This window comes from Serinus canaria, chromosome 1 (genome assembly GCF_022539315.1).
Source record: "Serinus canaria isolate serCan28SL12 chromosome 1, serCan2020, whole genome shotgun sequence".
Classification (NCBI taxonomy): Eukaryota; Metazoa; Chordata; class Aves; order Passeriformes; family Fringillidae; genus Serinus; species Serinus canaria.
In genome coordinates this window covers 30331122-30357345 of record NC_066313.1, presented here as the reverse complement: position 1 = coordinate 30357345, position 26224 = coordinate 30331122, and the positions used below count along the sequence as shown (strand labels likewise).

The 26224-nt window shown below is 40.9% G+C and overlaps 1 protein-coding gene across 3 annotated transcripts in view; it reads left to right on the top strand.

Annotated features, from left to right (window-relative positions):
* Nucleotides 1-26224, top strand: part of TENM4 (teneurin transmembrane protein 4) — a 593501-nt gene that overhangs the window by 335260 nt on the left and 232017 nt on the right. For 2 of the 3 annotated variants that reach the window (XM_050973321.1, XM_050973318.1), the window contains one exon: nt 2415-2624. The exons of the other annotated variant lie outside the window; for it this stretch is intronic. In XM_050973321.1, the coding sequence (XP_050829278.1) occupies nt 2415-2624 (210 nt within the window). The remainder of the gene's footprint in view (nt 1-2414; nt 2625-26224) is intronic. 3 annotated transcript variants of the gene reach the window in all.

Genomic DNA, 26224 nt, shown 5'->3' with positions numbered 1-26224 from the left:
AATTCAGCTCATTCTGCTCCTGCTCTATATGTCCAGACTACAGAATTCATGTACAGTTATGCCAAGTGTACTGTCTAAACAAAACACAGGGAGGGCTTTGGGCCTCTACTGTAATTGTCCACTTTTTTTTTTTTTTTTTTTTTTTTTTTTTTTTTGGCCGGGTAGCCACACCATTAACTCCCTTTTATGCATTTCACTGGTATTTGTGTAAATGAATCATAGGCTTGAAATAAATTTTTAATCTAGATTGTATTTCTCAATGGCTGGAAAAATGTGTCCTCTCCTTACAAAGTACACTGAAAAACTGTATGGGTCTATAGGAAGACATTGATTTTACACTTCTTTTCCATTTCAGTCACCATCACACTAAAATTCAGCCTCTGACTACTACACAGGATTAAAAATACATGTCACCTTATTTTGTAATGAAAGCATAGCAAATCAAAGTCCTGATTTAAACTTTGTTACATGTCAGGGCTCATCAGATCTCTGTTCCCACAAAGAAGATGACGCAGAGTATACTTTGCTTCTTCAAAAGCAGATCAGAATTAGAGCTGAATCTCAGTTTTCATGTCAGGGACTGTGACAAGGAAAGCAGTGCTCATCCACTTGCACGTGCTCCTTTTTCTTCCTGTCTGTCTCCAGCTCCTACCACTAGTTAGCACAATGGGAAGGTTACAGCCTTGGCATCATAAAAAGGGTCAGGGAGTGTGAAGTGGGCTGCAGATTCCTTAAAAGCTGCATTCTTAAAGGAGGAACTTCTCTGTCTGGAGGGCTGTCAGAAAGAAGGCGATCCAGACAACTCCACTACTGCTCATAACAAAACACACAGGGCTCAATTTTGGCTCTTGGTCTGCATGCTGCACAGGCTGCTGTTCACACGAGGGAGTGTAGGCTCTCAACCAACACTGACTGGCTTTCCTCCTTTGGGTGACAAGTGTCTCTAAGCACAGGTACAGTCTGGTACTCTCCTTGAACCCCAGGGTTTGCCTCTGATGCCACAATTTCTTCTCTGATTATAATTGGCAATTTATAACACTGGCTTATGCCAAGGAGGTGACATCCAAGGGCTTATGATGAGAAAAACTAATGATCGAGGTGGAAGGAAATATACATGCAGAACTAGCTTTGGAGGATTTTAATGTTAAACCCACTTTATTGTTTTGGGTTTGTGTCCGTTTTTAAAGTGTCCAAGTCGTGTTTAGTAAGAAATATTGTACAGCTATGTTGTGAGCTATCCTATGTTCAAAATGTATATTTATAGAAACAGATGATTTTTTAAGTTTGCTGATTTTCCTGTGATGAGTGTTCTTCTATTTTGATGGATTTTTGCATGATAAAATTTCAGTATTTGGGAAAATGTGAGAGATTAATCATTATGACTTTCAGATCAAATGTAGCAAGGGGAAAAGTTCATGTTTAAATGCATTGTCCTGTATTATATGTCTGTGTTCATATTCCCCCTGTTTTTATTGATGTACTGCACATATCTGACCTCCACATTTGCCTGATAGTTTTTTGCCAGTCTGGCACTTCTGACTTCCCAGTTTTGTTTAAAAATATGTTTGGAATAAGACCTTGATAACCATTAATTGCTTACAGTAAGCTTTTCCAATTGGATCTACTTAACCTACATGTACGTGATTCAATTTTCTTGCAGTCAGTAGAAGTCTGCAGTCTTCCACAGCTCTCTGTAAAATATAATCTTAGAACCTTATTTGTTGTGTTTTTCGTCATTTAATCAACGAAATGACGCTGGTCTGAGCTGTGCTTCTGCTCTGTTATCAGTGTGGTGGTTTGCTGAGCTGCTTCTACCCCACACAGCGGTGTCCACACCTTTCCTCCACCTCTTGCCTGTCTGGTGGAGGTCTTGAGCCCTCTGCTTTATAAACTAGAGGGAAGGGAATTGTTAAACCGATCCCCAAAAGGACTTTACACTTTTCACATGAAATCTGAAATAATTCGCCTCACAATACGTCGGGCAAAGCTTTCCCGTTAGTAAGAGGGAGCGCGGTAGTGAGCGCCCACGTCGTGGGAACAAAGCGCATCTCGGATCAGGGGCTCTCGCCAATGTCAGAATCTTAACAAAACCAAACCGAAAAAGCCCAACAAAAAACCTGACGGATGCCAGTTTTAAAGGATGGATATTAGGAGGATAATAGTTTTAAAGGACAGTAAAAGCCCGAGGGGCAGCAGGTAATGGGGTCAGATACGTGCAGTCGGCCGCCCCTCAGGCAGGGCTGCCCCGCTGGGGCAGGCGGCGGGGTGGGGGGGCGGCCTTCCCTCGTGCCCCGGCTCGACTTTTATTGTCTCTCTGTCCGTGTTTTGCCGTGGTTTTTTTGTTGATTTTATTTCTTTCTGTGTTTTTTCCCCCCCCTCCCTTCTCTGTGTGTGTGTGTGTCTGTGGCCCGCAGGTCCCCCCCTGCCCTGTTCGTCCGCCTCCTCCACCCCCCGCTCGCAGTCCCCCTCCCCTCTCCCCTCGCCGCCGGCCAATGAGGGCCCGGGGCGGTCGCTGGGCGACGGCGCGGCCCGGGCGGCCGCGGGCTCGGACTCTGAGGAAGAGTTTGTCCCTCAGTCATTCTTAGTTCAAAGTGGCTCTGGAAACCTCTGTGCCGCCGCCAACGGTGAGTGACTTTCTCGCTCTCTCTTTCTCTCTCTCTCTGTGTGCCTACTTTTTCATGCCCGTCTTGACAGCCGTGCGCGGGGATGTAGGATGGTTGGGAGAGCGGGTGTGCCCTTTGGGTTGGTTTGGGGGTTTTTATTAAAAAAGTTAAAAGTTGCCTGGCAAGGGTTGGCAGCTTTGAGCAGGTCCGTGCTGGGTGCCGTGCGCGCTGCGCGGTGGCGGCGGTGCGGGACGCACAACCCCGTTTGGTACCCGGGCTGCGCTCACAGACTTGGCGTGACTTGAAGGCTGGAGCCCGCTCCCTTTTGCGGGGCTGGAATTTCGGGGTGGTTTGGCTTTTTTATTTTATTAATTCCTGGCTGCAAGATTGGCCAAAGAGCTTTCCCTGTCTGTGAGGGCGGCAGGGTGCAGCCTGGGGGCTGGCGGGGCCGGAACTTGAGAGGAACCTGTCACCCTAAGGCTGCATAGATTTGAAAGGGGATGATGAATACCAAGAGTTCCTGTGATAGTTGACAGTGGCATCAGCACCATCCCAGAGGAGGGTGTCTGTGTCCAGTCTCCCTCCGAGGCGCTGAGATGTGCCCTCAGGAGAAGTATTTGAGGAACAGCAGCAGAACTACATCCTATTGGGATGCTCTGAGACTCCCCGATGGGTTGCTGAGGGTGCTCAGCACGGCCGGATGGTCCATGATGCTTAAGCAAATTACAAGGAGAGGAACGAAATTCACAGCTCTCTGTTGCGAAGACAGTGAGTCATAAATGGAGAGGTAACGCTCATTGGCAAAGAAATGTGAAATTTCATCAAGGGTAGTGTAACCTGACGAAGTGCAGATTACAGCAGTGGAATAGCAGTGGCCACTCAGGCCGCTGCCATCCGGCTTGAGCGATAATTGCTCACAGGTCTGATTTATGATGAAGGAGAAGGCATTCAAAGATATCTTGAAAGAGAGAAAGAAAGGTGAGAGAGAGGTTTACTGCAGCTGGCAACAGCTTAACTGCGTTTATGTTAAGCTTCTAAGAAGGTTTCCTAGTATGCTGTTATCTTCAAGTAAGGAGAGAAAGTTTGACATTTAATTTGTCCGCCCTCTCCCTTTCCCAGCTTCCCTCTTCTTTTGTTGCATTTGTTATGGTAAAAACAAACTTTCCTTTCAAGGTTTTTCAAAGGAGAAGGTTATCTCCTCTGAATTGTCATCCTAAGGAGAGTAGGGGGAAATACAGTGTTGTATTCATTCAGGAAACTGATTAAAATTCATATCCTCTGTTCAGCTTCCCCCTTCCCCTCCCACCCTATAACACATACACATCTGACTGCTTGCAGTCACCGAACATGGAAATCTGAAATAATGTCAATTACCCTCTTGTTGGAAATAAAACTTAACTCACGCTCTACCTCATGTTTTCCACATCATAATGTATATGTATGTACTTTCTCTTTGCTCATTTAGGAATACATATGTACACATACATGCACACCCTCCAGGTAAAAAGAGGGAAGAAAGAGCAAGAGAGATTAAAAACCTTAATCTCTTCTTTTACTAATTAGCTGAAAACAAAAAAAAAAAAGCCTTGTTCAAAGTCCACAGTGGGTTGACCACATTATTGTATTATCGATGTGCTGGTGAGTTAGTTAGACTTCAGGCTTTTCAGCAGCCTGCTTATTTATCCTCTTTTTAGTTTTTTCTCCCTCAGTGCTTTTTGCATCAGCTTGTAGACATACTACATTCCCTGAGGCCTTCTCTGTGTGCAGGATTCAGTAGGTTGGTAATAAATATGTCCCACACAAAGACAAGGCATCTGGGGGCTCATTTGCCTGCTTACTCTAGTTGCTCAGTAATCAGAAGTGCAGGTAATGGCAGGACATTGGTGACCTGCTAGGATCAGCTCAGCGTCACTCTGCTATCAAGAGGAAAACAAAGGTGACTTACTTTGCCACCTATCAACCCATAATCTAAAAGTTCACATGAATGACAACCACAGACCATACAAGCCCATCATGCCTAAAACCCAGAGACTCTTCTGACCTCTGTAAATGGATTTAATTGCTTTAGTTCTTTAATGTTCTGTTTCTATGAGGCTTAGTCAGCTTAAATTTTAAATGACAAAGGCAGGTCTTTATGTTCCTTAAATGGTGAAAATTAGTAAAAGCTTATTTTGGTTAGGACTAAGTTTAATACAGTTAGAGCACTCGTTCTCAGAGAATAGTAGCTGTCTCAACAGCAGGACAGCCTGAGAATGCTGTTCAAAGGATTTGTGTTGCACTTTTTAATTGATCGTGGCTAGGTTTTCCAACCACAGCTGTGTAAACTCAGCCTTAGAGAAGTCCATCCAAAGTAAGTAACACCCAGGGAGCAGCACCACTGTTACAAATCCCCATGTAAGTTGCAAATATAATGCATATGGAACTTAAGAAATGTGCTACTTTTTAAATATATAGTAGGCTATTCTTTATCTAAGTTCCTTTCATTCCAGAAAGGTAATATTGTCCGTGATATTATTTTCACATGTCCAGAAAAATGTCCGCCTAAACTTTCAAATGCAGGCTGGACCCAGCTAATATGTATGTAAATACATGGGCATCTTTTGGGGCTTTAAGTTTTGTGATAGATGCGTTACAAACCATAGTTTGATTTTCTTTATTTCTAATTTAGAACATTGAAAGTCCAAATTTTTATTGTACCAATAATATCAACAGGCACATGATTTTAGGAAAAACAGATTTTTCAGACTTAGACCTTTTCTTTTTTTTTTTTTCTTTTTATATATGCCAAGTCCAGAAGGTTTTTTACTTTACCTGAAATTACCCAAAGTAACTAAGGTGTGAATGTCTCCATTTCATAGAATCCTAGAATGCTTTGGATTGGAAGGGGCTTTAATCATCACCTTGTCCCAAACCCCTGCCATGGGCAGGGACCCCTTCCACTAGACCAGGTTGCTCAGAGCCCCATGCAGCCTCACCTTGAACACTTCCAGGGATGGGGCAGCCACAGCTTCTCCAGGTAACCTGTTTCAGTGCTTTATCACTCTCATAATAAATAATTCCTTCCTTATATGAAATTTAAATCTATCCTCTTTCAGTTAAAAGCCTTTTTTTGTTGTCCTGTGAGTACAAGCGCTTGTAAAAAGTCTCTCTCCATCTACCTTATAATCCCCATTTTAGCATCAAAAGGTCACACACCTTCCCTTCTGCAGACTAAACAGCCCTGTCTCTATGAAACATCTCAGGATGTTTCCATTCAGAAACCCTAAAATTTCCTGATTTTAGGATTTCAGCGCTATTTGAAAAGTTGGCCGACTTATGGTATCTTGGTGGACATTAAGAAACACTAATTAGTTTATCCGGTTTCTAGTTATACTGGTGTGTAGGTATATATGTGTAGGACTCGGGAAAAGCCAGAACTATCTGAAGGCATCCGATCTTTCATCTGGTTGTACTAAGAAACTTAACAACTGCTGTGCTGGATCAGAACATGCAGTCCCTGACAAGAGTATGGGAGAAGAAGCATGAACAAGGGGCTGTAGGGAGGATCTTGGCCAGCTGAGAAAGGTTGAGCACTAGCCAAAGAGAGGGCTGTGGATGTGGGTGCTTAGCTCATTAGTGGCACCTTTCTTCCATTTGAACCAGTAAATGACATGAAAAATACATTTAAAAAAATGAAGCATCTGTAGGGAATGGTGTTCAGGAGGAGCACATCAGCCTGACCATTGCTGCCCATGTCCCTTCAGCATCCACAGCTGTGGCACTGGGGACATTAGCAGGTACATCTCTGAGGCAGGGAAATGGCCATTGTACAGAGTGACAAAGAATGGATGTGGAAAGATATATGAAATCTGTGGAAAGCTGACATCCAATTTCCAACACTGGTTGTGTTGCCTCATAGTCACAGCTGAAATGTGTGACTTCTTTCAGCTCCTCCATCAGAGAGCAGGCGTTCCATGACAAGTGTGCTTTTGTCATTTGGTGGGGTCCACTGTGTTTCTCTTAAGCTAATTTTATCAGGCAGACAGGAAGGCTGGATGTAGTCACTTGAAACAGCCTCTGTACATTGAAGCCACAAAGTCCCAAGTCACCTCTGTTTTGGGGCATTTTAATATTTTCAAATACTAACACAATTTTTGAGACCAGATCATGGAATTTAATTAATTCTAACAGCAGTAAAGCAATACCAGTAAATTGTAAGAATTTTTAAAATTGACTCTCTGGTCCAAGAAATTACTTTGGTGACACTGAAGGCAACATCGACTAAAGTCTCTCTGGGAAGAATCTAACACAGTTTGGAGTCTTATCACCCACCTCTGAATTTATGTACCCCAATTTCTTTGGTTTCTCCCTCAAATACATCCCTGTTACACAGACTTGTGGCTTACCACTGCTTAACCAGCTTTGCACCTTTTCTATTACTAAGAGCAGTTTTCACAGAAGAAGCAGCAGTGGAGGATCATGAGGCCAGTCACCCAAAGTGGCATTGTTGCTGGAGAGAGAGGGAGAGGGGAAAGGCAGGCGTGATTCTCAGTATTACTACACTTTGAATTCCAAGAGGAGGGTTAAAAGTTGAATAAAGCATGAATGGTGCAGCCCTTACCTTGGCGCAGGTTACATTGGTAGTGGACAAGGAGGGAAATTCATGCTGAATGTGTATATAAAATATTCTAAGGTTAGATCCTGGGAGAAGTGTGCAATTTCTCTACGATCCATGATTTCGGTGGAAAATAGACCACATCAGGATCAGTTTGCTCTCAGCAGCCACACCATGCTTCTTCTGCACAGTGGGATCTGCATGAATGAGCTGCTTGACCAACAAAATCCATGGTCACGTAGTTAATGAAGGTTCTTGTATTGCTTTTGCCCCTTTTTCTTGTTTGCAGTGCTGGACAATTTGAAGCAGTAAATCTCCCAAAGATTTTAATTTTCATTTCTGACTAAATCTGGGCCTCCTGATTTGTAACCTATTTTCTTGAAAGTTTTTTTTTTTTTTCAAAGCTTTAAAAAGCAGCCTTGAGCTGTTAAATACAATCACTGTTCGTAATTTACCTCCCTTTCCTATCCTTCAGTAAGAATTTCCCACTATTTATTCAATGGTTTGGCCCAGATTTGAAAAGATAAATCCTTCATAAAAAGGCTGCTGGGGACTCCTATAGCCTTATCTTTTTTTGTCAAATAGTCAATTTCATATAAATGGTGCATTTCTCGAAATTTACAGTAACTGACCAGATCATGTGCCACTGCTGCTGCTATGGCTGGATTTCCTCCGGATCTAGGGGGAAGTTCATCTTCTTGAAACACTTTCTGCTGAAAGTTTTTAACCTGTCTGTGAGTGCTCAGTGTTTATTTCTTTGTATCCATGGTGTAGTTGGTGCTGCAGAGTCTGCCGCGCAGCGAAGGCTGTTCTAAGACTCATTCAGCAGCCCGGTGTGACCGCTGACAGGCTGAATGCAGCACCAGCCTGCTCTGCATCAGGCAGCGCTCCTCTGATCTTTGGGTCCAGATTCAGACACAGCAGCTGTCCTGTAGGAGTCCTGCTCAAGCACAGGGTTAGGTGTTTACAGCACCAGGACTGAAAGTACAGAGAGATCAAACTGCAGCAGGGAGGCCAAAAGACTCTGAATATTAAAGGATTTTGAAGGAGGAATAGTATCATGTGAGGCGTCTTAGAAGTGGAGAATTTTCAGGAATCTGACTGAGGAGAGCAAAAGAGCCTTTGATAATGTAATCTGAATAATTGATATTTTTCTCATCTAAAAACTAACAATAAATTCCAATTAAATTCAGTTTTCTTTTATGGAAGGCTTTCATTTTTCTTTCCAAAAAATCTTGTGAACAGAGGATCTATTCTCTTGCTGTGTTTTGTCCTTGCACAGTGTTTTCTATTGCTTCTTTTTTACTACTCAAGCAAGTGTGTTAAGTAAGAATAGCAATTAATCTCTGCATCCTTTATCAGAGATTTGCAGAGTCCATTAGCAGTCAGTGTTACTCATAATGGTAATTCATAATTACAGAAGGGAAACAGGAATTGGAAGATACAGCCAATCAATTTCCAAGTGTCTTTTAAAAAGTTTTAAATATTCTTTGTTATTGCATTTCCTATTAAAACTATTTTAACTCATCACCCTCCTCCCCCTCCTCTCCTCCCCAACACTACTGAAATTTAGTAAAAACATCCTTAGGAATGGAAAGGTTTAAAAGATGTTTAGTTTAGCAGTACTTTTAAAAATATTCTTTAGTAAAATTATATTTTTTTAAAAACAGTAGTGATGATTAGATGAGGTGCTTCGAAAAAAGCATTTTGAAAATCAGATTTACATAATTTTTCAATTAATTTTTCCTCTAATTTCAAAACGTGCTCAGAATTCAGCCTGAGAAACTAGAACCTTAATTCCTCTCTTTTAATTTTAGGCAGAAAACTAAACAAGAAACTTATTAACCATAAGCTTTCAATTTAGATAGAGACATTTCAAGCCTCCAAGGTTTGAGTCATCCTGAGGAGATTTCTCTTTTTTGCACTCACTGTGGCTAGAGCTGTGTCTTGACTCTGGGTCCCAAGAAGCCTGAGGAGTTAATGTGGAGATGACCATTTTTGGCTTGATTTTCACAGTTGACATCTACTCAAACTCACTGAAACCTTCCAAAAATTCACTTATGTGTTTGAAAATTTGTCCTCACATCATTCCTCTGAATTTATCTCTGATGTAAAGATGACAACAAGGTTGAGGGTTTGAGTTTCCAGGCATCAGCTAATGCCTCCTAGACCCTGAAGATCAAGTAAGAAGCTGTTAACTGGCAACTGTGAGGAGGATCAGATCATGAATTATTCCTGTTCTTATTCACTGAGCAGTGGAGCCATCCTGTTGAGTTTTTGTTCCTTGTGTTTCACTCTTCCTTCTAAGAGGAGAGATCAGAGAGATGTCAATGTGTGAGCTGCAGATCTTTCAGAGGACATGAGGCTCTAGAAGTGCCCACTTACGTTGCTGTCCCTTAAGCTCTTGCTTCATGAATTCACTTTGCATCCTGAGAATATTTGTTTAACCTGGCAATTGTTTGGCTTCAGGATGAGCCAAAGGTGAGAAGCAAATCATTTGCTATAGGACTAGATTCTTATCACTGGTATCAGTGGGAGGCATTTGGATTAGATTCCTAGCATAGCCAGGGGCAAATCCTGACCCAGCTCAAATCCTTTTGGCTCAAACAGAGGGACCCTTGGTCAGGAGGGGATAGTATGAATACACAGAGAGGCAGTTCAGGGGCTTTTGGGAGGTTTTTTTGCAAGGAATAAATACCTCAGAAAGAATAAAGGAAAGTTATGATTGTCATGTTCAGTGAAGGGCAGCAATGAAACAAGTCACCTTTCCAGGCCAAGGAACACACTGAATCAGTTAAAGCAGATTTATAGCTTTTTAGCTGTGATAAAGCCATATCAGTGTGTATATGAATTTACATAGGAGTAGGAGGTTTTTTTCCTTTCTTTTAATGCAAGCCACATTGGAAAGTGTGCACAAAGGAGCCCCACTCCGAGGAAAGACAACTGGAACAAATTATATGCATTCAGACTTGTTAAATGGAATTGGCAGCAGAAATATTCCTGGTAACCTGAGATTACGGCGGCACTGGTTTAGTTAAGGTTATGTCAGCATTTCCATTAGAAACCCCTACTTTCAGGGGTTTATATCTGCAAAAAAAATCACTGTGGGTCGAAACTTGACAAGCTGTGCAAGGTCTCATCTGAGATGGATTTTTTTACTTTTTTACAAAATTGGAGAGGAAAAACTGTTTTAAGAGTCAAGCTACAAGAGCACAAACAAAAATAGCAGCGTTCTGGCTTTGATCCTTTTTGACGTTAAAAAACTCTGTTTCTTTCTTCATAGTGTAACTATCAAATGTACAACAAAATTTTGCTCTGAAAAAGGAATTAATCATTACACTATTAAAGGAAATGAAACATTACTTTATGGCCCATTAGATGCTTTTTCACTGCAGGATTGCCAGTGTTTTGGTCTACCTCAGGTTATACTGAGAGATTTGTGACTAACATGAAACAAAGTCCCCAGAGCAGTAGATTCTGTGTAGAAAAATGCTTTCAGGGCAGCTTTAGAAGAACAAAACATTGAAGGGAGAGTTGTCCAGGGACTGGAGTGAGTACTAGGAATTCAGCCTTCTGATTTCTGCCACAGGCTTCTCAGATAGAAAACTTAAACCTCGGTTTTCTCAGTTGCAACTGAGAGCTGTAGCAAACCCTAGGATTCGGTATCCTTCTGAACTGTTTTCTTATTTATATGATATTACTGCAGCTAGACATGGTTTACACTATGGTGAACAAGTAGACAAGAAGAGACCTGTGGCTCCGAACTTGCAGACATCAGGTTTCAGAGAGTAAGCTAATCTTTTTTCTAAATCTTTTCAGATTTTTCCGTGCACAACATTGAACTTTTTGTTTCTGGGTAAGTATCATCTCTGAGCTGAAGCCTGTGTGGCTGAGGGTGTGTATATGTTCTCAGTTCCTGCAGTGCCTTCTAAACTTTGAAAAGTCATAACTGATGTTCATCAGAACTTTTTTCACTCACCAGATAAAAGCTGCTGTGGAAGTGCAGAGTATTGTAAAATACAGGAAGGAAGTCTGAAGCTCATGTATTCGTGGCTGCGTTGTGTTATTACTGTGAAATGGATCTCTCAGTTGGGAATGAGCTAAACTTTGGGAAGGTTGTTCCATTAGCTGTTTGCAAGCCATATGTCTCCATTTTTAAATGAGGACCTGGGGGCTTTGAACTTTATTTATAAGCTGAAATTTGCTGGTCACTATGAACTGGTGATTAATTTGTAAGGAGAAGATGCCAGAAGTCTCACTCTGACCTGTGTGTTCTTTCAAACTAAACATCCAATAACTGCATAGCCTCAGAAGATGTAACCCCCCCCACTTCCTCCTCCATCGTTTCTGTGCTTTGCATTATTCACTGTGTTTATTGTAACACACTATTAATCTCAACCACAGCTTTCAAACCATCATGTGACCCCAACAAATTCTTCATCTAAAGCAATGATAGGTTTAGCTATTTTGGGTGGAAGCTTTTGAGGCTCTGAATAAAAGAGAAGGGATCAGGTTAAATTTGAGTCAGTAATTCAGAGGAAAAAGTAGTTTTTGTGGATCCAGCATAATTTTTCTGAAAAATTGTACTTGAAAAATGACATAAGAGGATCATGCAGCTTCTTGCTGTGTCTGTATAAGTGATGCTGTATCCTTTGAAATTGCTTCCCATGTGTACCTGGGTGCAAAGCAGTAGGGTATTTTTTCAAGAGAGAGCAGTCCTTAACCATGTGTCTTAACAGCGGGACCAAGCCCATAGTGCCCATTCTTGGTAGTAAAGCTAATGTGACAGACAGTTATGGCACAGAAGGAACCTTTGCTATGAAGAGCTTTGTATGAAAGACTGTCACAGTTCTTTCAGAGTCAGTTGGGTTGAGGCTTTGAGGTCCACAAGCCCCAGTGTACCCACCCAACATAAAAATTCAGTTTGAGGGCAGTTTGGAAAACACCAGAATTTGAAGAGTTAAAAGTTTTGTTTGTTTCTGAGTCCTGCCATATGAATTTAGAAAAAAGCCCCCAGGAGAGATGGAATAGCTGCCATAGTGCTTTAAATGCATGATTGGCATTAGCTCAGAATCTACGTCTGCAGGGTCTGTATTCTGTAGTAAGTAGTGCAATGGGAGTCAACACCAGTAAAAAACGTGGAGGCTGGTTACAGTGGTGACCTTGGCCAAGTGACCTAAATGCTGGTGCTGACTCTTGCAGAAGTAAAATGGGGGATAATCACTATTGTTTGCTCCTGAGAAGTTTTGGAGATTTTCATGTTCTTAATTTCAGATTGATAATGAAAAATATTCATTGTTGTATTCCCTCTCTGTTCAGCTGATAAATCCAGTGTCTCAGAGCTTTACTGCTGGCTTTTAACACGTGGTCTGTCTCTGGAGGTAAGAGATGGTGATGCTGCAAAGTTTAGTCAGCCTTTTTGTAACACCTCTCCGTCTGTCCTCACTTTTAACAGGAAAGATTTAGTAGATGTTTTTTCTCTTTCTGTGTAATAATTAGGGTTTTTAATGGTGGCCTAGTAGTTTAGGCCTTTTCCATATAAAGCAGACAAAGTGTAAAGATAAAATGTAATATTGTATGACAGAAGGTGATAAAATTCAGATGTAGTGTATGGTATTTCTGTTTACAAGAGGTCAGCTAATAGTGACGTGTCAAACTACCGTGAAAAAGTGCAGCCATTCACTAAAGATAACAGTGGTGGGCTGAAACACCCATGTTACACATGGGCTGTGTTACTCTATGTTACTTCATAGTTACTTCTCTTCATATCAGAGAATCATTAAGGCTTGAAAATACTCTAGGGTCGCTGAGTCCAACCATTAACCCAGCACCATCATATTCTCCACTAAACCATGTCCTCAGGTACCACATGCAGTACCTTCTGAACACTTCCAGGGATGGTGATGCCAGGACATCTCTACCCAATGGCAGAGACCTCATATCTTAATCTACTACTTTCTACCACTAAAACACAAATGCATGTGGAAAACAATTGCTAACAGAATTATGGTTGATGCATTTCTCCCCAGCTGACATGCCATTTAAAATTCTAAAACAAGCAAAGCTACTCTGACCCAAATCTGCCCCTTTTGCTCATCAAGGGTCTCAAACACCAAGTAGCCTTATTAGTAGGAGTGGTCAAAATTAGAAGGCTGTATTGGCCCTCATTAATTACCTCCTAGTTGTTCCTATTCTTTTATGTGTTAGGACATCTACATTACTCAGCAATTAACCTTACAAAATGTGGCAAGTGTGTTTGAGATGCCTTTCAGGGTAACCTAAAAGCTGCTACTCCAACCTCTTGTTTTTCTTACCTTTCCTAACTGATGTCCTGGCAAGGCAATATATTCATAGAAATCGTAAAATACCTGGAGTTAGAAGATATTCATACTTGTAGGTCATAAAATAATTTGGTCCTTTCTGGAGGATCTGAGCCTTTTTCTATTGTGCTACATTTTTGTAGGTTTTCAGGGTATTTCTAGGTGTCCTGACAATTGAGTCTCTTAATCATGCTGTCTTTCATTTTCTTTCAGTCTAAATAAGACCCCTATTGTAGAGATAAAAATTGGTCTCTGAGAATTATTGGGGTTAAGTAGGTTATAATTTCAGCATTTTGGACATCTCAAGATATTAGTTGTTTGGTAAGAACAGTATGCTGCAAATAGGAAAAAGCATTCTGAAACCATAAGTGGCTATATTTCTTTCAGCATTTGGGAGGGAAGGGGTGTTGTGGTGGCCAGGCCAGTAAGATGAGAGCCTGTCATCATATGCACTATTCAAAATCAGCCAGCCATGACGGCTCAGGAATTGGACTCTAGGTTCTCCCACGTGAGGGGAGAATTGAGCTTTGTGACCTGCTTCAGAAAAATTAAAGTAGCGACACATGGCTCATTAGCATGACAGCTCAGGGAGTGGGCATGGGGTGTAATAAAGTGCTGCAGGACCTTGGAGTGCTCCGGCAGGAAAGCTGGCAAGTGTAAAATCGATGCTTTTGATACATTAGGTGGTAATGGAAGAAGCACAGCACAGAAGTGGTATGATCGGATGATTTAGTTAGAGCCATAAATCTAGCGGCAGTGTCGTGGCAACGTGATAGGACACAGCATTTCATAAGGAGCACAGCATAAAAATTCATGCATTAGTCAAGTCCGGGGTTGAAGCACATGTGGGTGGGAGTTGCATTACTGATACAAATGACAGAGTGGTTCATCCTTGCAAACACACTGAGTAAAACAAGGGCACTTGGTGGTAAATGAGTGCTTTAGACAGAGGTGCCAGCATTTGCATTCTGTATGGATGTTTCTGGTGTAAAATTATTCTGGTGAAATAGAAATCAGCATGGATTACTCCAGGTTAAAACTACTACTTTCACACTGGTCCCTTTCTTGCCTTACCCTTCCTGGCCAAGTGTGGAGATTTTTAAAAAATTCTCCTGAGTCACATTTCAGCAGTAAAACTACTGCTACTTGATGGTGGCTTGTGATATGTTTTAGTGTAAATCATCCCTTTTCCTTACTACTCAGTTAACATAAATCCTGCCCAAATCACCTTAAACAACTTCTCTACCTAAAACTGAATGGCTGCATGAAACTATCAGAAGGATCTACATTTTACCTCTATTTAGGTATCTTGTTTTAAAATCAGTCATCCTCCTAAATTACCATGCTTTTTTATGCCCTTCTTAGCATTGCAGTCAGTTTTTCTATACCTCTCTAATAGAGAGAGACAGATGAGCTTGGTTTAGCTTTACAGATGCAGTGAGTACCTAAAGACAGGTCAAGTAAACCAGAAAGAAGTGACACTGCTTCCTGCCATTAACATATGCTTGATTAGGAAAAATATCATTAGGACTAGTCCAGAGGAGTAGGATGTCAGAGGAGATAAAACAGATTAGAGTGTTTTTGTAGCATGAATTACAGAAACCCTTACTGCTGCTGCCTGTAACTTTTCTGATACACCAATGAAACAAGAGGTCGTCTCAAAGGGTAATAGCTTCCAGCCAAAATGTGCTTCAATCTACCAGACCACCCATCCTTTCTTTATCAATGAGGTCAAAATAATAGCAGTACTTGACACTTTTACACAGATGGGTAAAATCTATTGTGTCACCAGTAGATATTTCTAGAAACCTAACCCATGTAACTATATATTGTGCCTTTCCCGTGTACATCTCTAAACAATTAGGAAACAGTAGGTCTCCTGGTACCCCCTTGAATCAGATAAGTGTGATTATCTCTGGTTTTACAGAGGTCACAACTGACTAGCCCGAGGTCACCCAGGCATTCTGCGATACCACCACAGCGGGATTCACATCCCCTTACTCTCCCATTTCTTTAACAACCAGTACACACTCTTTTCTGCCCAAAGCTATACAAACACACATAACACAATTGGAATGAGAACTAAATGATTTTTAAACATAGTGGTGGAATTTGTAAAGGCAGTTTACTTAGCTATTTGAAAATTGCATACCAGTGTTTAGTCATGTGACTTTCAGAAAAGAGAATTTTGGCTTGCTGAATATTATGGTAGCTTCAATTTAAAACAGTTTGCTTTGTCTTCCATTTATTCTCTGTAAAAACTCTTGAGCAGTTTATATCAGTGTCAGTTCATGCCAGAAGTTCTTCCAATCCATCTTGGGATTAAACACAAACACTTCTCTGACTGAACTGTGGGTTGGTTGCTGTCATGTGAAAAGCTGACTAAAGCCCTTTAATTTATGAAATGCTACATATTCTCAAGAGATTGCCTAAATATTTTACTGCATGTCACTTTTTGTTGGAAACCAGAACCCATATTTGCTGTGCCATCCATTAAGTAGAACTTCTTCAAATTACTTCTGCTTCTAAATGGGAATGTGCTAACTTTTATCTGAGGACTTCAAACATGTCTCAGGGTTCTGCATCTTTTTTTCTACTTGTCTCCATCTTGGCTTAGCATAATATTTATGTGCAGAATTTAGAGGTGATCTTGAAGCTTTAATTTTTTTTTTCCCAAATTGTTCTTTGCAGAGCAAAGAAATGGTACTTAAGATTCTTTCAAAGAATGTGGGTTACTTCCATCTGCTGAGATGCTGAGAGTAGGATCTAGCCTTGTAGCGTGCTACAATGATTGATAAATTATTTTGTACAAGAGATAAAGATAATGTTTGAAGTTTTACAAAATAATTTCCCTGGAAGGGTTTTGGCACAGTAGCCATGGAAAATTTACTTCATATAAACCAAGAAGCAGAAGGAAAGAGAGGCTGTTTTGAGATTGGCATAAGTGACTTGCATGGCAGAAGGATAATCCCTGAACACACCTGTGCAGCAGAAACACAGCGTGTGGATTAGTTTTGTACTTAATCTGTCACTCTGGCATTCTCCCTGTGAGCTGCCTGAGTGGTTTGTGCTCCTCAGCTCAAGTGTCACTGCAGCTTCAACAGCAGCCGTGTGAGCGTGGTGGGTTTGGATAGTGAACAATGCATGTTTGTTTGTTCACTTTGAGTCTGGTGTCTGAGGTGGAATTTTAATGGTGTGAAAAATGAGAGGAGGAAAGAGAAAATAATAACCCGAGCACTGAAACACAGCACTCAATACAATTTCTCAACCTTTGCATTCACATCTCCTGCCATTCTCATAAGCACCATCCCTTATCCCAGTAAAGTGGAATTCTGCTGTTAGTGTTGTTCTGCCAGAGAGAGGAGCGTAAGGGGAGTCTAAAGTGCCTAGTCCTCCACTTATAATCCTTCCAGCATGCCTTTGCACTTGCTGAACCACAGTTTCTCTTGTATTACAAGTTTTCTTGTGTTTTCTATTTTGTGCTCTGAGAGTCGAAAGTCTTGAACAGACAGACTGCATGTCTATAAAAAATGAGTTTTGTAATTTCAGAAAAGTTTTTCTTGACTTTCATAGTGCTCCATACAAAAGGAGGGAAGCAAGAAACAGAGAAAAGATGATAATGATCTGTCTGTGATTTCTGCCACTGCTGTGCATTTTGGAGGAAATGGCACACTTGGATGAAGTTATTTCTTGCAAAGGCCAAACTTCTGGCAGAAAAAAGAGCACTAAATTCCAACCTGCAAACATTAAAGAGAAAAGGAAGAAGAGTGTAGAAAAAGACCTAAAAGCATGGAAGAAAGCTTTGTATCAAATATATTTGAGTTTCAGATTGGCTTGATATATCCTGCGGTGTTGGAGTGCTGTAAATTGGAAGTGCTCAGGATGGAAACAGGTCTGAAGCACTGATTTCTGAGCCCAAATAGAGTTGTGCTTACTGCCAGACTGGTTTATTCAGCTTGCTGGATGGGAGCCAGAGGAACTGACCGCCCTGTGAGCTGAAACCAGTGCCAGGCAGCCAAAGAATAACATTGCTTTGACTGAAATGGCAACTGTTTGTTTGTTCTTCCAGCAAAAGGGGGGGAAAAAGCAGCTTTTAGTGCTGGTGGTGACAGAAAAGGTTAAAAATTGAAGAGAAAAAAAAATTCTTGTGAAAGAGGATGAAAGGTTTGGGGCAAATTTTTTCTCCCTGGTTACACTTCTCTAGTTGCTTGGTCTTCTCTGATTTGTAATTAAAAAAAAGGCTCTTCATTAGTTTTACAGATTTTTTTTCTGTTTTCTGCTAAAATATGGTAATTTTTATTATACAATAAATTACCCTTACTGGTAGTGATTATAATGTACAAAAGGGACTATACTGTGACAGTGTAGGCCCTGTCCCAGCAGCATGTGGTAATTGTGGAGGTTGCAAGGGATAGTTTTCCATGGATTAACAGAAGAACACTACCCTGAGTAAATCAGCAGTTGAATGGGACTTAGGCCTCAATCTCAATCACTTTAGCAGGAATTTAGGGTGAGCAAAATATGCAAGCTCAGTTTATTTTCAGGTCTCTTTATTAAGTGCCTTTTGGAAAGGCTGGCTTTCCTCCTGATGGTGGTGTGGGCTGTCACACTGTGAGTTTGGGACATTTCCCTTCTTGGTCTGAGTTTGTAGTGTACAGCAGCTCCCAAAATGTGGTATTGCAGAAGCACATGAGTGCTGAAACTGCCCAGGCTGGAGGACTTGCTTGCTGCTGCCATTTCACACACACTGTTTGAGTTGGTCTTCTAGTTTATTTATCCTGAGAGCTTTCATACCATTTGGATGCTAAAAGCTGGCCCCATTGCACACAAGAGGCACTGGCAGAGAGCTGGTGGAGTTGTGCAGTGGGAATGGCTGCCTGCTGGATTATAGCTAGTCTAAGGTCTGGCTGGCAGCACCCAGCAAGCTCAGCTGGAGCCAAGTTAGTGTCTGCTCTCTGTTTGTGCCACACTCATCCTCAGGGAGTGTCCCTGAGTCTTTTTCTTGTTGCCATGCAGATGTCAAAGCTGCATTTTTTTCCCACCAGCCTCTAATGTTTCTGGTAAAACAAATAGTACCAGTTAGGAGATATTACTGGTGATATTGGTAGCACTTTTTTTCTGCATGTGTCAGGGCAAATCCTGCATTTCTTTTTGCTGCCTCTAAGCATATTTGGAGTTTATTTTGTTATGCCAGCCCCATGAACTTTCCAATTACCCATTAACTTTAGTCCAACTAAAAGAAGAGTAAAATGAAGTTTCTAGCGCTCTTTCTTTTATTTTATAAGGTTTGAATATGGGACAGGTACAGAGAACCAAAGAAAAAAGGAAAAAAAAATGGATCTTGCTATTAAAATAGATCTTAATTTTAATAATTAAAACTATTTAAATATTATCAAAATTAATTAACTTTTTTAAACTTCTGAAATTTTTAAGTCCTGTCAGTCACATGTGTTTTGGGAGTCTGCTTCTTTTTTGAGAAAGTCTACCCAATGCTTTTGGGTTGGGTAGACAGGGTGGGGGACAAGAGCTGGTGAGGACAGGTCAGTTGTTCCTATTATTTGAATGAAGAATGCAAAGAAGAACATGGAAGATTGTGTTTTTAATTTCCATTTTCCAGATACTGTTGGAGAGGAGCATCTTCTTATGGAGGTATTTTGAAATTCAGTGATGGTTTCAGAAATGACAGGTGCTATAGAGAAACCTGAAAGGAGTCTGAGTCATCCTCTGGGTCCTTTTTGTCTTTAATGTTACTGGAAGATCTTATCTGCCCTTTTTATTCCAGGAGTATCACCTGGGTGCAGTCCAAGCTGTTTGGTCCTTCCAGCCTCCCCATACTGTTAGCTTTCCTTCTGTCTGCCAGAGGGACTTTGGGCCTGCTCCCACCGTGTCTTACATTCCAAGGTTAAATTTGAGCCACAGGTTGCTTGTTGGGAGGTTCTGTGGTTTGTCACACTTCCTCCCTGGCAAGCATGAACAGGCTCCTGCAATGCCAAGAGCCCCACGTCACACTCCACTAAGGGTTAAATCGTATTTCTGTGTGGTGGTGAACTCCAGCACAGTTCAGCTTTACTCCAGGTGAGTGAAAGGACAAAGATTTGGCCCATTGAATTTATACTCTTCCTTTTCAGCGATGTGCCAGAAGGAGAGATTCCTCTGTGCACCAGATGTGCTCTACTTTGGAATTACCATTCTGGGTATTTAGAAGGGAAGAAGAATTACAGGCTAAGCACCAGCATTGCTAATACCTCAAATAAATGTTTTTCTGATTAATTAAAATAAATTGGCATAACAAGAAACACAGTGCACGTCCTCAAAAGTGCAAAGTTGTTTTCTAATGCAGCTTCCTGTTAGAGCAAATGCTTTAATTATCTCTGTTTGTGCTCAAAACCAAATTTGGATTTTGTTTTTTCTTAGAAATCAACATTGCTTGATTCCCATTGCTGCTTAAAAGGCAGCAGTATAAAAGGCACTTGTCTTAAGCTATGAAATGTCCTTTCCCCTATGCACACAGACTATTCCCTTCAGCCTCCCTTGGGAGTGACCTAAGCACAGCTCTAGGTAAAGAACTTCAATCTGTGTTTGTACAGAATCACTGTCAAGGTTTCCATTATTTTATTATTTAAACATAATAAGCTTCAGTAGTTCATGAACAGCAAATTGAAAGACAAAGAGTTGTGATAGTAGAAAAAGCAGCAGATTTTCCTCATTCAATATAGAGCCTAAAAAGGAATTAAAGGGCTCACTGGACATGTCAGTCATAAAATAGTCCTACCACTATCAGTAGGAATGGGAAGAGCTGTGTTCTTATAGTAGTTACTATAGGTTTTTGCCAATTCCTTACACAAAACATTTCATTAATACACAAATATATTTCTTAATATTTCTAGATTTCAGATCAGGATGAAAATCAATTTTCTAATTGCTTTTTTGTGTGCAGAGTGGTAAACAAATTGCTAAATGCTGCCTCCTTCACCATAAGCAGCCATGCTTATGTGTTAGAGTTATACTAGGCTGTCCCAATAATCTAGTCCTGTATTATCTTCTTTGATGCAATTAGGTTTTGGACTGGATCCATCCTTGCATTGGAAATCTCCCAGGAACTCTTGCGGATCTTGCTTGGCTTGTTGCTGGTACTTCCTGAATGATCAGATTTTGTTAGCAGTCAGTGCTGTGGCACCGTATTGAGCACTCTCTTTAACTTAGACACAAACCAAAATCTTGACCACTTCTTTGTGGTCCCTTAAAGATCTCTTGTCATCTTTGTAGCACATGGATATTGACTTCTCTGTTCTAATTGCATTCCAATTTCAGTAATTCTATTCCACCCCTCCAGATTTCTCTGTCTTTGCAATTGGTTCAACTAGTCTCTTTTTTTTTTTTTTTTTCAATTTGTATTCAAAACTTTTGGTTTACTGTTCAGTGGAGTGAAACATAGTGGACTGAGTTACCCAGGAGATGAAACTAGGAAGCCAGGTGGTCCCTTTTTATCTTGCAGTGCTGTATCTTAGGCATCTGTGATGGATTTCACTGCAGAGGCACTTGAAAACTGGTGATGTGTCTCCAGTGTCTCTTTACCTACTGCATAACAAGGTGGGGAGGAGCAATTGATTCCATTGTCACAAAACACTCTATTATCATAATCACCAACCAAATGCAAAGCAGTGTTATCTTAATGGTCAAATAGCACCTGGCCACTATGTGACAGTCGCTGCCTTTCAGACAGCCTCAAAAACCAGTCCCACTGCAGCTTAGCTGCCTTTAAAATCTTTGCAGATTTGCAATAGAAGTTAGTGGTTATACTGTATATTGAAAGAACAACTGCCAGAATAGGAAAGTTTCTGTTGTATAAAATAAATTTTTTTCTAATGTTCTTGTTTATGCATCCCAGCTGTCCTTATTTTGCAAGTCCTATGATTTGAGTTTTTGTAAAAATGTTTGTTTATTGGTTTTTTCCTTCTCCCTGCCTCGTACACACACCAGGAATTTTTTTCTGTGTGATAGCTCAGCTTTTATTTCCAGCAAAATAAAAGAAAACAAACCACAGCTAATTGGCTCTTCGTTCTCTATTTTTTGACAAGTGACAAACACTGAGATCAGATTGTAGTGCATATCCTGCAGCGGTCATATGGAGCCTGAGTTAGGGAATGGCAAATTCTCCATAATAAGCTTCCACTTGCTATCACACTGCCTGTTTGGGGTATTTGTGTTTATACTTTCTCTGCCCCAACTGCTTCCTCTCACAGTTAAAGGGATAAGCTATGGCCTCCCAGCATGATGTGGAAAACAGCATTCAGCATTTAGACTTAGCTCCTATTTTATAATGCATTCAGCATTTAGACTTAGCTCCTGACTTTTTTCTTTGCTTTATTTCATAGCTTTTGAGACATGGAGCGTTTGAACCATTTGTTAGGAAATGGTGAAGGTGTGGGTAGTACTTCTAAGGCTGAACTCATCCCAGAACACCCACCAATATATGGCCTGCTGTTGTCTGAGAGTTGTTTATGACTACCTCAGTTTTTTTCCAGTGCTTGCTGTTCTAGAGTGTTCTACTCAAGTTTATGTCAAAAGTGGAATTCCTGTTGTCTTCATTAAGAATGGACAAGGCCCAAACCTTGGGTAGTCGGAAAAGGAAGACATTTCCTTACATGGATTAGGACACTTTTTACTATAAATTGCCTCTGCTGAGCCATACCTTATAAAAGTCAGTGGACTTTTGCTGCTGGGGAGAACATTGCATCTAATAGACCATGTAATTAAGAAGCTATCCATTACATTCTGTTCTCCTTTGTGCAGGAACAATATGCCCCAGCTATGTTGTTAAAGCAGTGGAACCTCCAGTGGAACCAGAGGTAAAATTACAAAAGGGCTTAGTTGAAGTCATGCTCCACCATGTCATCTACTTGATTATTTCTTTATCTTTACCATAAACAGTCTTCATCAGCAACATAAGATGACATAATTTTTTTCCTTAGTTGACAAATGACCCCTCTTTCTGCCAGTGGGCAGTTTATATAACCGTGTGAATGAACAGGAGTGGATCACGTGAATTTAATTTACAGATGCTTCCCCCTCCACCCCAGAACTGAAGCCAGCACTGGCTATTCCATAAAAAACCATGATGATTATTTTAAATAACCATTTGTCTCCCTCCATAATTCTTTCTTTCTCATATCCTACTGTGTGTCTGTAAGCAGAGGTTTTGGCCCTTTCTGGGCACAGCCAACACTGGCTTTGCCAGCACATTCACTACATTCACTTGCTTATCTCTTTGTTTAGGTGAGTACCAGGGAAAGGAAGAGGAGGCTGACATTTCTTTCATCAGTTCTGAGCAAACATCATGCTGCAATTGGAGGCTGCAGCTCCTCTCAGGGGAGTTTTCTTGACCTCCACATTTGCTCTCTGAAGCCACATACTTTAGTGTCAGAAACCCCACAAAAAGACCCAGGGACCAACAAGGCTTTAACTGGGCACTTTTTCTTTTAAGGGAGAGTGCATGGGGTATATGAGAAGTTCCCCTCCCCCCCTGCTACCTACTCTGTTCTTTCTAAACTGTGCAGAGACTGTAAATCTTCATTTGCTAAAGGAATAGCAGGTATGGCCTGCTGATATGTAGCTGGCAAGTGGAAAGCAAAACATTTTCCCAGGTTGTTGAATATTGGCATTCCTTTATTTCTAGTAAGTTTTTAAAATGTCTAGATTTTAGGGACAGCAGTCCTGTGGTCAAACGATTGCAGTCTGAAATAAGAAGGGGCAAGGTTTCTGGTCAGTTTATTGTAGCTGTAGAAGCATGTTACTCAGGAAGATTGAGTAACGGGGAATTTCTGTGGTGGGAATACCTGTACCAGAGAAATGTTGTCCTCATAGTGCCTTTGCTTCTCCAGTTTAGTGCCCAGAAGAGAAAATCTAAAGACCTCCTTGGACACCACTTATGTCCTTAGTTTCTGTCATCCATTGAACATCAAGAGGAATATGGTCATTGAAGTTGGGAGAGCTGTCGGCTGGCGAGGGTGTCTCCATTGGCAGAGCTGTTTTCATCTTTGCAGATCATCCTCCAGATGATCTGTCTGTGTCCTTTGCTTTAACACTTGTAGGTCAGATTGGGCTGTTGATGCTCGTAGGCTGGGTTTGAGCTGGCATTGCTCCAGCCCGAGCAGTAATTCTGTATCAGTGATCACTGAGAGATTTGATTATCAGGGATTTATTGATACCCACACAGTGGCCTTGTGTGCAAGTTGTCCTCTTGCTTTTAAAGGACACTAGAGGACAAGGCGAGATTTATTTACACATTAAAAAATGCAGGAAGATTCCCAGGAGATTTATAAAGAGTGCCTAGCAGGCAAGCAGCCTCACTGTCCTGACACCTAGGAGAGGTACCTCTCTGCTACAGGCACTTTTGTACATTTACCAAAGGTATACTCTTCAGAAGTGCCTGAGTGATGTATGAGCCTAAGTCACAGTAACTTTTGGGAACACTTAGGCTCTAAAATGCATGGCATACTTTTGAAAATGAAGCCTCACTTGGGCCTAAGGCTTTCTAGAAAATGCACTTCTGATGCTTTCAGAGGTATTGACCTCATCATTTCTCTCTTGCACTTTCACACACCTAAATATCCCTACAGACTCAGCCCTATGCCCCATCAAACCTTATATTTTACCACTGTGACAATAGGTAGCTTCAGCACTTTGTACTCACAAACTACAAGGCACTGCTTTCAACTGAATGAAGAAGAATGAGGAGATGTGTCCCTACAAGTGTAGCTTATGACATAAATCACAGTCACAGGGGAGCCGATTGTTTTGGGATGGTTTTGTCCATTCTGTAACACTGGCTGTGTGCCTTTGAGAGGGAGGATTGGCTCTCAGGAGGGGGTTGCTTGAAGCTATCACAATGATGAAGTGAAATTTAAAATTACATTAGATGTTTGCTTAACAGGCAGCAGATGAGGCCCTGCAGATTCTCAAATACCTCCTTGCTACACTGTAAAATGGAACCATAACCATTTGTTATTCTAGTGGGGACAAGGAAGTCAAGGCAGGAAGGAATCACCCTTTAATGATGCTTTTTGACTTTTAAAGGGTTTGAATGTGTTGCTTTTTCTGGTTTTATCCAAGGTTCTGGTCATAATATAAAACTACCTTTTCTTCTCTTGAAAGTTTGAAATATTTTTGGGATAGCACCAGTGAGATCTTTAAAGGCATTTTAGTTCTCCTTCCCAGATTTTGCATGAATTTTTCAAGCCATTTGAGGTATTATGGTGAGAGCTTAATTTAAAGTTACTCCAAGTGACAAGGGAGTTAGCAAATGAATTTGGAAACACCACCTCTGGTCTCTGAAACTCTTAGCTGATGTGCTGAGCTAGTGGGCCTTCCCTCTTTGAAGGAATATCCCTGTTTACATAGCTTACATTGCAAAATATAAATTAAGGCTCTAAAGGATTTGAATGATTTAAATACAGGGTTGCACTTACCCAATGATTGCAGTATAGTTTTTACCATCACAAGGCTAATTTTAATTATACTTGGAAATGGAGACTTCTCAATATAGTAGGTGGGCCTTTATTTTCTTAGTGTTGTAAATAAAAATGGCACATTTTGCTCTAAGTTAATGTACAAAAAAAGCTAGCATTTTCTAGGTTGTGAACTTTGGACACCAGTGAGAATAATTCTGCCAAACAAAAATCTATTGCTGTTCAGATTTCCTCGCCTGACCTGTATTAATGCAAATGTTCCTCATAGTCCAGCATGAAGTGGTGTATTATAAACCATTATAACACAGTCATCTCACTTTCAAATCATTAGCATAGGTCCAACAGTATAGAGGACCAATTTCCATGATAAAGAAAGTCCTCTCCCATTTAATCACTTACTACCAAATGAACCATTTAATGCCACATTCAGACATACTGTTTGAGGATTTCCCAAGGCTCCCCTTGATCCACTTACACTCCCTTATCTGCCTTTTGTCTCTTGTTAACCTGCTTACTTGTTATAAGGTGGGGTGGGGGGGAATCAAATCCATTGCAAGAGGTTCACACCTGTTAACTTATTTTTTCCCCTTCAAAAGTTACCTGAGATTTCTTGGAGCTTCTTCTTAGCAGTGCCTAATCACTGTAGTTAAACAGATTCTGTAATTACCTACCTCACATGAAAATGGCTTGATTGCTGCCTCTGTCCAATCTAGTTCAACTTTAAATGACAGCTGAATTTATTCTGGATGAATAGCTTATGCTTTGGGAGCCTGGCAGGGTGGTCTTGATTTATTTGCAGCCTTAAAAGCTTCTAAAACAAGAGAAAAACTTGAGGTGCAAGGCTTCCTTGTTTATATACTGAGGAGTAGCCCACCTAACCTTTGCTTTGAGCAGAGCATGTATGGCACTCATTTGGGAATATGTGAATAGGTAAATTCTATTCCACAAGAAGAAGAAGCAGCTGTGGAATATGCTTCAGGTGGTGTACAAAACCTAACGACACTTTGAGTAATGATTCCACACACTGACAAATTCAGACTGTACTAACAGTGTTATATAAGCCAGGAAATTGATCATTTGACTTCAACTGTATTTAACTTAGCTCTGGCTGTGACTAAATAGTGTTGTCTGTGTTCAGAGAGCCACAGTTGCCACAAGGGATGTTCATGCAGCACTCTGCAGTGGTTCCAGTCTGGCTGTGTCTGTGCTTGGAACTCGGAGCTTGAAGTCTGTGTATCA